General features: G+C 37.9%; 1 protein-coding gene across 2 annotated transcripts in view; it reads right to left on the bottom strand.

Annotated features, from left to right (window-relative positions):
• The window catches only part of NOL4 (nucleolar protein 4), a 207321-nt gene that overhangs the window by 11366 nt on the left and 179011 nt on the right, over positions 1–16944 (bottom strand). For both annotated transcript variants that reach the window (XM_084848084.1, XM_084848085.1), the window contains 2 exons: positions 5522–5635; positions 1593–1773 (listed from right to left, as the gene is read on the bottom strand). In XM_084848084.1, coding sequence (XP_084704210.1) covers positions 1593–1773; positions 5522–5635 — 295 coding nt within the window. The remainder of the gene's footprint in view (positions 1–1592; positions 1774–5521; positions 5636–16944) is intronic.

Raw genomic sequence — 16944 nt, 5'->3', positions numbered from 1 at the left:
ATCTTCCTTTTCATTTGGATGTGAGTGGTGGATTATTTGGGGCATATGCATATTCTAAAGATATACTCTACATGTTGAATTATATAGAGATAGGTTTAAACAGTGATATGGATTTTCTGGAAATTTTTGAACTGGAACATTTTCCACTGCAAATTAGGTTGATTTGCATAGGAAAATTTTCAGTTTGCATCAGAAAATTTTCCAATTGAGTTAATTTGCATAGGGTCATTCGCACTGGAAAATTTTCTGGTGCCCTAGAGATATTGTATTTAGTAAACAACAAAGCTTTAAAAAGTACCCTATGCTCATTTTTGACCCAATGCACCACAGCTATTTCACCTGAAATGTTTGGCAGATGTGTGTGTAGGAATTAAACTACACTTAGGGTGCAATCCTATGGGTTGCGCCCTTGATGATCACAAGCCCCAAAACTCGAAGGCTTACGAGCATCCTATGCAGGGCGGGAGGAGAAGTGGATTGCCCCATCCTCCTGCCCTCCATTTTTTTGCTAGATGGCTTTTTTGTTCATCTAGTGAAGGCATTGTGGAGGGGGAGGGAAGGAGGCTGGCAGAGGTATAGGATAACTTGTATCCTGGCCTCCCCATCCACTGATACAGCCCTTTTTACCTCTCTCCAAGGTCCCTTTTCCAACCTTGGAGGCCTGTCGGCACAATTCTTTCCATGCAGGCTGCGAGGGGGAGCGGGAGGGTGGTCGAATCTCTGATTCCCCTCTCCGAGGTCAGAGCACTGTCTCTGACTTCGGATCAGGGAATCTGAACTATCCTATGTCTCCTCAGACACTGTCTAGGGGCCATTGGATTGCTCCCTTAAGGTGATTTAAATGTTATATTATGTAGAAATTATTGTTTGATATTTCTAAAAATTTAAAGACAATAGCATGTACTTCCCTTACATTGTTTAATTTTTTTAAAAAAACCCAAAGGTACTGAAGATTGTTGGCACACTAATTAATTTTAGGAACCCAAATAAATGTGCATGATATGCTGACAATCACTCATCTGTGTCAAAAGCACAGCTCTCTTCCACTGAGGTTGTTGGGGCACCTTCACTTTTGCTGTTGCTACTTATTAGTTCCATTTCACTCTGGGACATATATGTATTTCAGTGACATATATGTATTTACTCACATACTTGTTAGGGATATCCACCTGAAAAACTTTAATTACAACTTGGAAACTGCAAGGCTTGCCTAATATTGCATTTGCAATTGGCATCCATTCATTTCTACTAATGAATTTATGAAATGGAAAATTTTCCATGGAAAAATAAAGCACTGGGGAAAAACATTTTAGAAAACTTTGTTTTGGAAAAATTTCCACCCCACATCACTGGGTTTAATAGCTTCATTACAGAGAGAATTGCTGGTAATAAAATAATCTAAATAATTCATTTGGGCTCATTAAGACTGTATTAGTACAGGAGTATTCAATTTAAGCCCACAGATACTGAATACTTTTGCTAATTTTTATTCTGCAATAAAAACAGGCAGACATTTTCATTTGAATATTTCCAGGATAGGGTGGGGATTCATGCATGCAAATATACATGTAAAAGTCTGTAAAAATGCTCACCGCTGGTAGAAGCATCGCTGAGATTTAGCAAACCTCCTCCTAGCCCTCTGTAACTATGGTAACTGTAGGTCCCATTTCCATTTATGTACAGCACCTCCTGTGTGCTGGAAACAGCTGATGTTGAGTAAGTGACCTGGGTTGGTTCCTGTTTATATGGTTTCTCTGCTGGAGCAGCCTCATCCTGCAAGAACAATGGTTCAGTGAATAGTATCAAATCACTGCTACATTTTTCTCCTTGAATGAAGAAGACATTATACCATTATTTAATAGACTTTTCCTGCACTTCTTTCAAAACAGGTTAAAGAAAATGTGAAACAAGCACATACAGGTTATTAATTGACACTTTATGTGCCATAAAGAAAACATGAGAACACTGGAGGAGGCTGCGAGCGGTGGGGAGGTTACAGATTTCCTGTAACAGACGTTGTTTATGGGTAACCCATTCTCTCCAGCCTATCCATACCCACAGCCTTTGCCTTAAAGAGGAGGTAGGCAATCTGGTACCCTCCAAATATTCTAGACTATAACTCCCATAAGCCCAAGCCAGCATGGCCAAAGTTGGGGATTATGGGAGTTGTAGTCAAAAACTTCTGGAGGACACCAGGTTGCTTACCTCTGCTAAAGGATTCCTTGTGTCCTAGAAGCTTCAGCTGTAGATACATTCATTCATTCATTCATTCATTCATTCATTTAATTTCATTTCTATACTGCCCAATAGCCGAAGCTCTCTGAAGATAAAAATGTGAGGCACAGAAAAAGTATAATGGTGGCATTTGAACTGATTTTCTTGCTGCAAGAATCAATTGAGATGTTATTGATGAGGTTTTTTTTTTAATGATAGACTTTCTGGAGAGGTCAGTGCTCAGGATGGAGAAACAGTCAACTCAGAATCATGGGTCAGTAAAGGACCTGAAAGTGATGCAGCCCATCCTCGTGCACCAAGATGGGATTCTGCAGACACCAACCCACTACCTATGTTTAGAAATGTGTGGAGGGATGGGTGGGATCACACCTGGCTCTGTCCCTGCACCCCGCCTCTGAGCATTCAGCTGTGTAGTTCTTAATGCATGATGAAGGGCAAGGCTTCCAATCTCATTAACAGTGCCTGTGTGCATTAGCCTACTTTCCCCTCCACGTCTTTACGGAATGTGGATATGCCACATTTTCTTGCCTTTCCCTTCTGTTTTGTGTGTGTGTGTGTTGAAAAAACCCTATAGTTCCTAGATCAGCCTGCAATAAACACAGAGTGTGCGTGCAGGGGTGAGGCGGGGGATATGTTTTTTCATGTCTTTAAAATTTTGCACAGCCTGGGACTCTCACATCTTAAGGGGCATCTCTTCCCATATGAAGCCAATCACAATCAAGGTCTAGTCAGCTTCACTGTCCATGCCTTCTTTGTGATAACGTTGGACAGTGATGGTCATCAATTGTGCATTTACAGCAATTGCCTTCTGTTTGTAGAACCTCTTTCCTAAAGAGGGGAGTAATCTCTCTCTCTCTTCATTTGAAAGGGGCATAAGATATACCTTGTTTGGCTGACAGTATTGCTTTCAATATTTCTTTTCAATGCCTGTTTCCATGTTGTTATTGCATTATGTTATTATATTGTTGGTTTTAACTTTGTAGTTTTTCTATAGAAAATTACTTTGAATTCCTTGGAAATACAGTATAGAAATATTGTAATAAATAAAATGAAATACTTAAATGTCAGAACTATCTCAATAATTTTAAAGAATTTCTAGATTATATGGTAATAGTATACTACCTCTTCAGATTTGTACAGTGCTTGGGAAATACTAGTTCTCCTGACTTTACATTAAAGGACAAGTGTAAAAATGATCAGTCTTCAGTGTCATAGCCTGATGATGGAGCTACTCATGAGCATTCATATCTTTGTGTGATTTGGGCATGTGCGCCTGATCACGTACAGTTACCAGCCTCTTCTGATTGCACAGAAATACACCTCTTAATGAGCCTGGCCCATGCTTTGCTACATTAGAAGCATTCATGTTATTCTCCCCAATACACAATTTTTGCATTCTGCCATCAAATGGACCACTTCCTCTTCTATTAGTCCATCTCTCCTCAGTTCCCATCTTCTAAATTCTGCTATATTCCTTCTGTGAAACATTTTGCAAGGATTATTCTAACTTCTATTCATAGAGTGGAAAAAGTAAAACCACACCATTTTTTAAAATAGTAGGCAGGCAGGAGTAATTCCTGCAACAACGAACATGGCCACCCTCCAATTGTTAAAAAGGTATAATCACCCTGACAGACTCTAGAGAATTTTTAAGGATCTTAGAATTCAGGACAGGAAAATGCACCACACAATGCCACCTCATATAATGGCACTGTAATGGTGCTTTAATCCAAATGTACTTAGCATTTGGTTTTAAATCTTAATACTGTATAATTGAGAAAACCACTTTTTAAAAGTTATTCTGAGGTGGTGAATGTATTATATAAAATATTATTTATATCCAGTATGGGGTTGTTATTTTGAAAATTGGCAATTTGATTACAATTTGCTTATTTAATATGCACTTGGGTTGGATATTGCAGATGTAGTAATTCTGAATCTTGTAGCGAAAATTCCAGTGGCTTTACTAAACACTAACTTTCATTTTGCAAATTTGCAACACATCCATTGTGGTCCAAGAACTAAACTTGAGAAATACAACTTTTGATGTAGATGGGAATGTGTATTCTCTTCCAAGTCCACTAACTGTTGAATGTGAGTAGTTGTTGTGTATGATTAGAATGGGATAAAGGGCATTCTGTTTAGTGATCTTGGTCATGTTGGACAGTGTGGGGTTTTTTGCATATAAACTAGTTAAAGAACCATCTTGACATAATGTCGTATTTTCCATTAGCTTTAATTCTTCTGGGCTTGACCCAGTTTTAATTTTATGAGCAATAAACTTGAAAGCTCAAATTACAGAATCGTGTTTTGGCATATCATAGTGGCCAAGAATTTCTTTCAGTTTCAATAAGGTTATAGAACTGATGTGATCAGTAGTGATGGAAATTTTTATTTCTAAACAGGGACTAGATGCTGCTTGCTCTTGATTTGGTTCATTAAACCCCATTAACACTAAGTGTTCAGGGATCATTATCTGCTACCAGCATAAAAATGCATTAACCCTACAGGATCATGAGCTAGTTAAATAGAAGAACTCTATGTTTCAACTTATGGAATATCCAACATTTTTATTGGGGCAGTGAGGGAGATCCTACATGAATGGAGGCCACTGCATACCTTAAGTGAATAGATGGAGTATTTCTCTAGGCAAAATTGCATGTGTAGCTTTAACAACATAAGAAGAGCCCTGCTGGATCACACCAAAGGCCTATCTAATCTAGCATTCTATTCCCACAGTGGCCAACCAGATGCCTATGGGAAGACCACAAGCAGGACATGAGTGCAAGTTGTGCAACTGGCATTCACAGGCATACTTTCTCTGATACTGGAGTCAATATAAAGCCATCATGACTAATAGCCATTGATAGCCTTTTCCTCCATGAATTTATCTAATCCCCTTTTAAAGCCATCCAAATTGGTGGTCATCACTACATCTTATTATAGCAAATTCCACAGTTTGACTATGTATGTGTGAACAAGTACTTTCTTTTGTCTATCCTAAATCTCCCATCATTTACTGGATGATGCCATGTCTTAGTATTATGAGAGAGGGAGAAAAACGTCTCCCTATCTACTTCCTCCAAAGCATGCATACTTTTTCACACCTCTATCATGTCCCCCTGCCCCACTCACTGAAAATATATACAAAACATTTAAGAGAATCTACCAAGAATGATTTATCTCTTCTTACAATGAATTTTACCAAGTCTATGTTTATTGTTCAATCTACTTAGCTGTGAATACCAATCTTATGTCCCTCAGTTCCCATGCCCATCATTATTACCTGCTGTCGATCCAACCGCATCCGCTTTGCAGCATTTCTGCTTTCGCTTTCACAGGCTGAAGCCAGGATACTCTCTGCTACTGCTGAAGTAAGGTGTGAGGGAATGGGTCGTGACTATGAAAGAAAGAGAGAGAGAGAGAGAGAGAGAAGAACATAAAAAATTACTAGGTTCTTCATCAAATCCACAATATTACTCACAGGTAGCAGGAGCGTCCCATTCATTGAAATGTATTTTGTTTCAACAGAAAGTGGAAATGGAGATTGTCAAGATGAAAAATGAAAACTAGTTAGAGATTAAATCTGCAGTTCATCCACAAATCCTCAGATATGTGTTTCTCCCCCTATATTTTCATATGGATATCCATACATACATTAAGGATGCATTTTGAAGAGACACTTGTGATATACCTCAGCTGGTGTAGTGTTGTGGCTAAGAGATCGAACTCAGGAAATCCCTGAGTTCAAATCTCAACTCTGCCATGAACTCACTAGGTGACTTTAAACAAGTCAGCTTCAGTCCCCCATCCTCTGCAATATAGGACAATAATTCTGACTTACCTTACAAGGTTGTTGTAAGAATTACAACTAGATAATGCAAGTGAAGTGCTTTGAACATTTGTAAGTAGTATACAAATATTTGTTGTTGTTGTTGTTATTAAAATATGCTCGCTTTGAGTCTTAATTAATAATACTACTGAAAATAAAAAAGCATGTTGTCCTTTGTTCTTAAATATATTTTCTCACATTTTATCTTCCATTCAACTTAAACTTGGACCCCTATGACTTGCAACTCTGACTAATGAGATCTCAAAATCATGGGACAGCCTCAGTGTTTAAACAGTTTGTAAATTTTCATGGTTTGTATTTTACAGAAAACTGGATATAAATTCATCCAGTGGGCTCTAATATTCCCCTATCTTCAAACAAAATCTTTTTTAAGGTGTGCATTAGTAATAATAATCTTTATTACCATGTCACTGTTGACTTGACTAGTACACCTTGTTGACAATATGCCAAGCTTAGAGAAAGACTTGCTTTTTCCCTTTAGGAATAATCTGTATAAGACCAAAGTAAACATTGTGCTGACTCCAATGGGGACATTTTGTCTTCTTTCTTTTTTTTAACACCCCCATGCATGCACGTGTGTGTGTGCAGTGGAATTTCAAGATGAAAATGGGAGGGGGGAAGCTTAAATCCCCTCTCCCAAATTGCACATGCTTACACTCCAGTAAGTAAGCCAATCATGCTTTGCTATGCATGATTAGCAGAACATTTAGTTTGGCTCTAAATTACAAATTCTTACCTCAGACTGATCTATGACACATCTGTACAGAATCTGTACTCTAATGCATGCCCATTGCCTCACAAATAAATGTAGTTTCTCTTCCTTTGCTGTCTTACACTGGCTGGTTGTCCTACAAAAAAGTTTCAGCTGTCACATTAAAATTTAAAGAACTGATCTAAAGGCTACTGAAGTAAATATGACCTATTCCATTCATTTGAATACTGTTTAAATCATATGTTGGAACTCTTGATTGGAAGATGGTAAATAAATCAATAATCAATAGTATACTTAACTACTGAAACATGATGTATCAATAATATATTTTTTAATGAAAACGTCAAATTTGTAACAGTTGAAACTGTTGGAAAACTAACAGTTACTAATGCTTATCATCAAAGGTTGGTATCTTTTTTTACTACAAAGAGAAGAAATTGATTTCAGAAACATCACATACAGGATAAAAGATAGCCAAAGTTAAGTACTCTTGAGACCCATTGAGTTAAGCATGTAATTAACTTTCCCACTGAAATCAATGAGACTTAGAAATACTTAACTTTGGCTGGATTGTGTCCTAATTTAAAACATAGGATCCCCTGTTATAATGTGTTACCATTTTATTTCTGTATGAAATTTAAATAGGCCTTAAGAATGTTCAGTTGTGTGGATATTCAATTTATTCTATTTTGTTGAAAGGCTTTTGTTTTTAATAAATAAATGAATGAATGAATGAATTAATTAATTAGCAGGTGCTTTATAGTGAGAAGGTCCACATATTTCCCCAGGGAAAGTTTTAAGGCATCTTCTGAAAATGTTGTACAAATAGAGAAATGTATACTTGGCTGTTTGTATCTTAGCAGCTTCTATAATATCCAAGATTGACAAAGCCCAGAAGTCTAAAATATTTGGATGAAACATTCTCTCTACCTTGGAAACTATAAGGAACTAACAATGGGATTACCTGCAGAAAAGTAAAATGCAGTTAGAATGTGCAGTCCTGTATTCACCACTGTGGTCCATTACTTCCCTCTGAAATCATATGGGCACAATCCTATGCATGTTTAGACAGAAAAAAAATCCTTGCTGGCTGGGGAATGCTGGGAGTTGTAGTACCTTTTTCTGTCTAAACATGCATAGGATTGCACCCTAAGTTGCTGTTCTCAGGTAAATTGGAGAGACCTCATGGCAACTTCCAGCTTCTTGCTGGTCAATGTCCTTTCCAAGACTCAGAGTTGATCTTGTTAGCCTGCGCTGGAACACACAGACTGTGACGTTACCAAAGAGAATGAGGCTTTAGTGTCTGATCATTATTTTATTACATTTTAAAACCGCAACTTTTCTGATATCACTTTGGTATTTTTCATGATGACATAATTTAACAGTTTTTGAAAACTAAAAATTCCTTTGCAATGAAACATTGCATATGGAATCCATCCTGTTTACTGGCATCTTATTTGAATGAAGGTTTTGTGGCCAAAATGATGGGAAAATATAAATCAAGCTGATATGTTCTTCTCATTAGCTCCTCCCTGTCCCAGCTAGGTCTTTCATTGCTGAATCTGTCATCCTTAGCATATCAGGTTCATTGCACTGTGTGATGTTGCTTTGTTACTGAGATTTATTTAAAGTTTATATATATGACTTTCCCACCAAATAAGCCTTAAAACCCAGATTTGCAAAAAACCAAGGCCAACTATGTGTTGAACCCCTTCAAATTCCAAACTTTCATGCTGAACTCACCACGCAATTAAAAAACAAGAACAACACTATCATACTATCAGTGAACAGGCCTTTGAACCATCCAGAGACAACTAGTGCATCCATCATAGGACCATTAACTAGTATGATAAATTCAACATAGATGAAATCAACAATTATAGCCAAATTTACAGAAGGTCACTCAAGATCCTGATGGCACACATTTAAAATTATAATCATGCTATAAACTAGGCATTGCTTTCAGGATATTTGCCAAAGTATCAATACTGCCTGATATTGTAGGGTAAAGCTGAGAGTCTAAGTATGCTTACTTGGAAGTAGGAATCAGTAGGAATTCCTTCTAAGCAAATATATTTGTAAGATGGTTTTAATAAAAGTCTCTCAAATGGCAAGCACAGAACATATTTTCTTATGTCCAAAGACATCATGGAAAATGCATAGGTAGGACTGAACTTATATTACAATAGAATAATTGCATATAGGGCAATAATTGGCTCATGTGCTACATATAAAAACCAGATAGTATACAAATAGTATGTGTCACCTTGAGTGATATAAAATCATTAGCAAATTTCTACATACCATATCAGGCATTTATTTTCCCATTTTAAATATAAATGTGCTGTGTCCTAATAGTTCCATTCATTTCAAAGCAACCCTTCTCTCACATGTATATTTGGAATCTAAATCTTTGTATATAAACCTCAAAATGTTTTTAAGGAGCACTTATTCCTTTAAATATAGATATTTAGTCATTCTCACTATGGAATACACAGTGGTTCTTCTATTTTATGTATAGTAAGTACTACTTCAAATGTCTAATTAAAACATTCTGAAATCAGAGTACTTCAAACAGAATTGAATCTACTCACCAACATCTTGTTACAGAATTAAGAGTGAAAAGAGATTCTTGAGAATAGTGGCACATTTTTGAAACACTCTCTCTTACTATAAGGCATGCAATTTAAACTAGCACAATGCACATGTTTGAGCAACATTCTGCATTACAAACTGAAGAACAGCACTGCACTCTGTTGGATGTACTGATATTGTTCTAATTTAATATGCTCTTATATCCTCAGAAAATATATAAAAGGATGTTTCGTTTTAATGCTTGCAGCATTGCATTTCACATCAGTTTAAATATTTTTCATTCATTCTCTATATGAAAAGAAATGAAAGAAGCAAGATTCCAGCAACTATTAGCAAAATGTGTGTGTGTGGGGGGGGGCGACACAACAGCTGATACAAGTATTTTGAAAGAAGACCTACTAAACAAATTATTTAGAAAATAAAACTTTGATTTTCAAAACCGAAATTCACTTAGTTGATACAGTCCATTTTGCTTATAATACTAATGTCCTTATTCCAGACAGCAGCGTACAATAGACAAAGATGGGGAACTATTTGCCACAGATACCAGGTTTAGAACAATTATCTATGCTCTGTGTGACTGTATAGCAGTGTTACTTGTCCAAGATGATCATCCAGCCAAAAGCTGTAGTTTCAGAAGGAAAAGAGGCAACAGACACATTCTGGCCAATTAGTAGTCTCTTTCCTGCTGTTGTGCATGTACGTAATGTCAAATCCTGACCCAATTTATTCTTGTCTTGATGACATTAGTAGGACTACTTGTGAAAGTAAAGACATACCTAACTTGACAGAGCAAGGGCTGGATAATATGCCAGGTATCTCTCCTGAGATTTGTGCTTTAGGATTTCATAATATGTTGATGTGATCTTTTCATCAGACAGATGTTCAGACAAAGCTGGTGGTTTGTAAAGGCAGGGAAGTGTGAAGAGAGGTTTGGCAAGCAGCCATCATCAACAGGTAATGAATACAGAATATTGTATGGAGAAAGAACCCAATAATGTTAACGGAGTCTTCCCAAGGTTAGCTAGAAGCCACGTGGTCCTTGTTGTCTGATTAAGTTAAATGAGATTTAGTTAGGCCCCTGGGTAGCCATATATATTGACATTTAAAGTTGCTAAGAAACTTTGTTAGCCTGATTTTTTTCTGTTCCTATCTCATGAACAACTCTATCAAACTGATCTGAACTATATTATAAGGCAATAATAAAAGCTGTAATCTAAATTGAATCTATTTCTGTGTAAGCATATGGTTCAGCTTAAGTGTAGCAACACAAATGTTAACAGGCTTCTTCACCTAAATTATCATCATATTCTTGGAAAGCAAGGGAGAGCAGACTGGAAGGAAAGCCATCCTTTCTTATCACCTCTGGCCAGGGTACACTTCTTCCATTTTATGGACCTGCATCCTTAGCCCTTTTCACACATGCAAAGCACATAGAATATACCCATGTAGGGGGGAGATCACACTGGCAAGCTGAATCACTGACCTACGCAGATTCACTGAACTGCGTATATAGCCCCTACATGAATACAAACCAAGTGCATGGTCTTGTCTGTGCGGCAGGGATCCTGTAGAGTTGTACAGTTTATGTGAATGTATGAACTGAATACACAGTCTAGCAAATGCATGTAGGTCAGGGGCAATGCAAACCACTGATCCCACTGCTCACTAAGTCCATCCACTTTATATGCCTTAAATATCTGCAAAAGTTTACACTCTTTGGGTTTAGTGAATGTATGTACGGTGGGGCGGGGCTTGCCATTGTGATCCTGCTCTTTCTATGCACATTCACTCTACACATATTGAATAGAGTTGTCATCCTGGAACAGCCTACAACACCCTCTCTTTGCCCAAACCATCGATGTTCCACGAACAGAAATACCTACTGGACTGGGTTTGGTTGTGAGAGGATGATCTCCCTTGTGCAGGCACAGACTAGACCCTTCTGTCAGATGCTCTGACCTTCTGCCTCAGTGTAGCAGAACAAAAAAACTGGCCTGAAATGCTTCAGATCGGGCAACTGGCCAAAGACGTATCAACACCGTCTCACTTACAAATATAATGTATTCTTGTTTTCTCACAATGTGCTAGACAAAGAGTAGAATATTATATTTGCAATTTTAAGCACTTAGTAGTTCAAGCCAGCTGCAAATGTGGAAGAGGTTTGATGACTGGAAAGCTAAAGGTATATGAGAACCCTAGGTTGATGGGGTTGAGAAGAATTTTTACCTGATATAACGGACTATCCTGGTCCTCGGGTTTTGCTCATTGCACTCCTATTCAGTGTATATATTTGTTCTGTTCCCCTGTAAGACTGTTTACCAATTCACTACAACTATTAAAGTATCCTACTGGCACTAGGGTATCAAGCAGGATGTTTAGTTGAGAAGGAATGGGGTTGGGATCCTTGCTCCCTCACATTGGGAGAGGTCCCTTAAGTTACCTTGGAAGTACCTGACAAGGGCCAGTCCACCTAATGGAATAGTACCATTAGTATTCCCCCAGATGGATGGGTGATAGTTGTGGGAATAGTGTAAGCTGTTAGTGGCAGAATCTTTTCCTGACCTTCCCGACCTTCCCAACATTACCCAGCAGGTAGGCTGCGCCAAGCATTTCTGACAGCACATAGGATGTTAGAAAAAGGAGCCTTGCCAGAATGGCATGCCTTGACTTCAAGAAGCTGTATATAATAAAAGTTGTGGCCTACTTCTATCCAAGACCTGTGTTGTTCTCCCCATTCCCACCACACTACTCCCATCTGTGGGCCTAATTATGTTTTAACATCAGCTGCGAAGTCTAGCACATACTCAATAAGTTGTGATATTATCAGTGAAATATTTGAAAGAGCTTGAACGATCAAAAAGAACTGAAAACTAATGTCTCTAAAGTGAAAATACATACATATTTAATACCACATATTGATTTGGGAGAAGTCATGATCCAAGTGTAGCTTGAAATCATTTTATCTTATATTGATCCTTCAATCATTTCTACAGGCCATGTCTGGTCATCAGGCTGGCTTTTGTGGTTAAAGATGTTGAAGAACACGGAAGGTTTTCATATTTTGTTAGTATTCCACACAGCAAGACCTATTTATCTGCACAAATGTGCCAATAGTATTTCTATTGTTGGCTAAGCAAAGAAAAGATCCATACATATCATGGACAGTGTATTGCTTTGCCTTTCATTAGCCAATAGTCAAAACATCATACAACTGCAGTCTTATATTAAGTCTTATAGACATAGAGAGACTGCAGTCTGTCAACTGCAAGGGAAACTGCTCCAAAGTGATATGGAGGCCCTTATCTCAGAACCTAGTGAACTTATTGTTGAGACAAGTGAAATTCTTCTGAGAAGACATTCATATAGCTGATGGTCATCAGATATAGGTGTCTGAACATGACATTCTTTCTTAGGCAGGAAATTATAGGACACATTTTTAAAGATTTCTAGAGGAGAAGTCATCCAAAAAGAGCACATTTTTAGTTATTTCCCCCATCACTATCCTTAATTATTTCCTGTGAGGTGGGCAGATACTAATAAGAAGGCTTTTTATTTAAGGACCATATTCCAAATGTCCCCCTGCAGGGAGAGAATAATGAGGCAATTATCTGAAAGCCAGATCTTATTTACCAGTTCAGATCATATACATCTTCAGTAAGTTACAGAATCCCATCTTTTTCAGTACTGCAGAATAATTTCACTCTGGTGACATGGGCCCCATCTACATGGAGACATTTTCCAATGCAATTTCCATTTAAAAGCAGGTTTTCAAGGAATTGAATCAGCTCCTTTCATGGCACACGGAGCCAGTAAAGTGGTGTATACATTGACAAAAAACCCGTTTGCATGGGGCAAACAGCACCTGAAACCACATTAGTTCAGGACTGTGTGGGCAGGGTCCCATGAGTAGAATGGAATGTCATTAACTGTGTAGGTGTGGTGTTTGCTCCCAGCCCCTCTCTCTGCTCCACTGCTCAGTGAAGTCCAATTGAAGGCAACGCATTACTTCTGAGTAGGCATGTTCAGCTCACTCATCTCCTCACATCCACCACCCTTTCTCAGCAGAAGTAAGGGTCATTTGGGGGTGATCACCTTTTAAATTCATTAAACTTCTCTGCACCTATGCTGGTCTGGAGATTTAAACCAGCAGGCAAAGCAATTCTCCCAACCCCTCAGACTGCTCCAGCACTCAATGAAGTGCAATTGAAGGCAATGAGTTACTTCCGTGTAGACATGTTTAGCCCATTCATCTCCTTGTGTCCACCCTTTCTTGGCAGGAATAAGGGTCACTTGGGCACGATCACCTTTTAAACTCATTAAACTTCTCCACACCTACACTGGTGCAAATGAGTGAATATTTAAACCAACAGACAAAGGAATTCTCCTGACTCCTTTCTTCACTCCTTACTTGGTAAAGTGCAATTGAAGACAATGAGTTACTTCTGAGTAGGCATGTTTAGCCCACTCCTCTCCTTGTGTGCCTACCCTTTCACGATGGCAACTTTCCCTTCTGCCAATCAGCACTGCTCCCCCCAGCACGCACAGAAGCCAGCTGAGGTCACATAGACCCCCAAACCGCACTGAAGCCGCTGTAACAGGAAAATTGGTAAAAAAACGAGTTTGCAAAAAAGTGGGTTTTATGGCATTAAAACATGCACTTGCTGTACAGGGGGTCATACGTCATGTGCCATTATTGTTGAGGAGCCACAATAGAGCCACAGTAAATCTCTTGTATAGATGGGGCCATGAAAATTCTTGGATCATCCTGTGATGGGGAATATTGAACTCTAGGTTGCTTTTAAATATGCCTTCCAAGAAAGAGTAAAAGTCTGTTTGGGTTGTTGTTGTTTTTAATTCTGTTCCTGAGGCAAATGAATATATTTTCCTTCTCAGAACAGCTGTACATTATCTTCGGTATCTGAACTGATGGATGATATAACTAGATATCTATTTAGACATGGAAATTATTATTAATGAATCATCATCATCTGCAGGATGATAAACAAAGCTCTTGGTTAGGGATATGACAAAAGTAGTCTAGTTAATGCAATAAAGAAGATTGTTCTTTTTAAAAGAATTGCTTGGACAAATTAAACTTCAGGGCCATTTTAGATGACAAAGAGATTGGCAATATCCCTGTATCAGTCCCGTTATTCAGTCCCTCCTTGAACTTGTCACTGATCCTTCTATATGCTATGATGATTTGAAGAATATATGTTGAAAAGTTTTGCAGGAGCTTTAATCATTTCTGAATTTTTCAGAGTTTTACAGCATTTCTGTTGCAACCCTAATGGTGCCACTTACAAGAGAGAGAAACAATCACTGTTACTGTGCTGCATACATTGATGCCCGCAGAGGTTGCTCCAGTAAATATTACTTTATCCTATACTGGTATCTTGCCCCATTACAGTTGCTACACATGATGTGTTTTGAGGACACATCGGAGAAGGATACATCCATGACGGTATCCCCTGTACTGCTGCACAGTATTAATCTGATCTGCATAGCTATTAGCTAGAAGATATGCAAATTGTACAGTTATTCTTGCAATCGTCTGGAGCATTTATAATAAATTTTTTTCCAGCAGAGTAACAGCTAAAACTGTATTACAGAAATCCGCACTGGAGAATCTAGTTGTCCATGAATCTAGTAATTCAAGTTAAAATAGATTTCTATACTGCAATGGAACACAATTCTAAAGATGGAAGATAACATTTGATAAAAATTAAGAAAGCATATATACTGTAGTATCCTTTTTAAACAGATATTTAAGAATGAAGCTTAGAAATTGAAAGGAAATGGAGAATTCAGACACAGAAAGCTCTTTCGGGCTGAAATTTTAAACAGGAGGCAAAACACTTTAGAGACCATTTATGAGTAAGATGTCACACGCACAAATAGGGATGTTTTAAGTAATATTTTAAAAATAGGACATTAATACTCAGAATATTACATATAAACTTACATATGACTTAGCCTTTCCCATAGGCTTAGGGCTACAACAGGCCTGTTGTGCAGTAGGAAGTGTCATCTGGATTACAAAGACAAATAACTGCCAGAGCCAACCTAGGATACATTCCCTATCCCTTATTACAATAGTGTTCCATTAATTAGTGTTTTACATTTTCTCTTAATTCCAGAGCACCAAGCAACAGAGGTTGTTCCACAATTACTGCTGAAATGCCGTACACGTCCGGCATAAATACAAAGTATTGTATTTTGTCTTGTTCCAATATATTAAAAAATAAAATGTTTTCACTTGAACGATGTGAAAAGGTTCGCTTTATACCCATGGTAGTGTATTGGCCCTGCTGGCTTGCTGTATCAGGAAGTGCTTGAGTCAGCTCTTAGGCACTGTGCTTTCAATTTCCTGTTCAGCCTTGCCTGCAGCAGTATTTTTAATGACCTGTTTTCAGTAAGCTTTATTTATTAAAGTTGTTTTTGCCTCCTCTGTGTGGCTTCTTCATGATTCATTTTACCTACGATAATATAGACCTCTGTGGAAATTTCAGTATAATGTCCTACTGCCGTAGTACTACAGTGGCAGAATACCACCCTTCATACATGGTACGGTTCTAAAAAAAATTAAATGTCAAGTAATATTAAATAAGCAGGCAGCTAAACAGCTTTGTTTCTTATATTCTAATTACCTTTCAGTTATGTAATTACAGTGAAACTAATTTAAAATTATGATCTAAACATAGCTTCAGATCTTTCAAAATTACATGGTTCACAAGCATGATGGGCTTTCAATCCCGTATCCCCCCATATTGACATATATTAATCATTAGGATTCAAAACACGCTCCAGTTGATTAAACAGAATGGTGAAGGATAAGTGCAGTGACACTACTACAATTTGTTTAAGCAGCATTGCTAAATCCAATCAAATTCAAACTGGATCCATCCAGAAAGGTCTGTTATAAATAATAATGCTCCAAAATGATATAAATCACCATTAAACTCTTTTGAAACCTAACCATTCCTAAGTGGAAACATATTCATACTTCAGTAACAACTTACTTAAGTTGTTATTAAGTATTAGAATGATAGAAGATTTACAATAAGAAACACTTAGAATGTGGGTGAGAAAACAGGCATACGTTCCAAATGTGGTGAAACTGGTTTGTACACACATTCTCTGTCCTATAAACAAATACCTCGGACGGAATACAACAAATGTGAGTTCAAACTACATTCTCCCCATCTTCAGCCTTCAAGTTGGAAGTGACCTCTCACAATCTATTGTACTAGTCTATCTTAAGGGAAGGGGCCACAGTTCAATGACAGAGCACATGCTTTGCATGCAAAGGGTCCCAGGTTTCATCCATGGCACCTCCAGTTCAAATGATCAGGTATCCAGTGATGTGAGATATGCTGTGCCTGACATCTTGGAGAGTCAGTGCCAATTGGAGTAGACAGTACTGGACTAGATGGACCAACAGTCTGCTTCATTGTCAGGGTTTCCCATATGGATTGTTTATATTGCCTAAATGGATCTGAGTCAGGATATCCCATTCTGCAGAGTCTCCTAGAAATCATAAACT

Source organism: Heloderma suspectum, chromosome 4 (assembly GCF_057233095.1).
Source record: "Heloderma suspectum isolate Gila_16-S chromosome 4, 16-S_ref, whole genome shotgun sequence".
Classification (NCBI taxonomy): Eukaryota; Metazoa; Chordata; class Lepidosauria; order Squamata; family Helodermatidae; genus Heloderma; species Heloderma suspectum.
The sequence above is the reverse complement of the archived record's forward strand: the minus strand, read 5'-3'. Positions and strand labels throughout refer to the sequence as shown.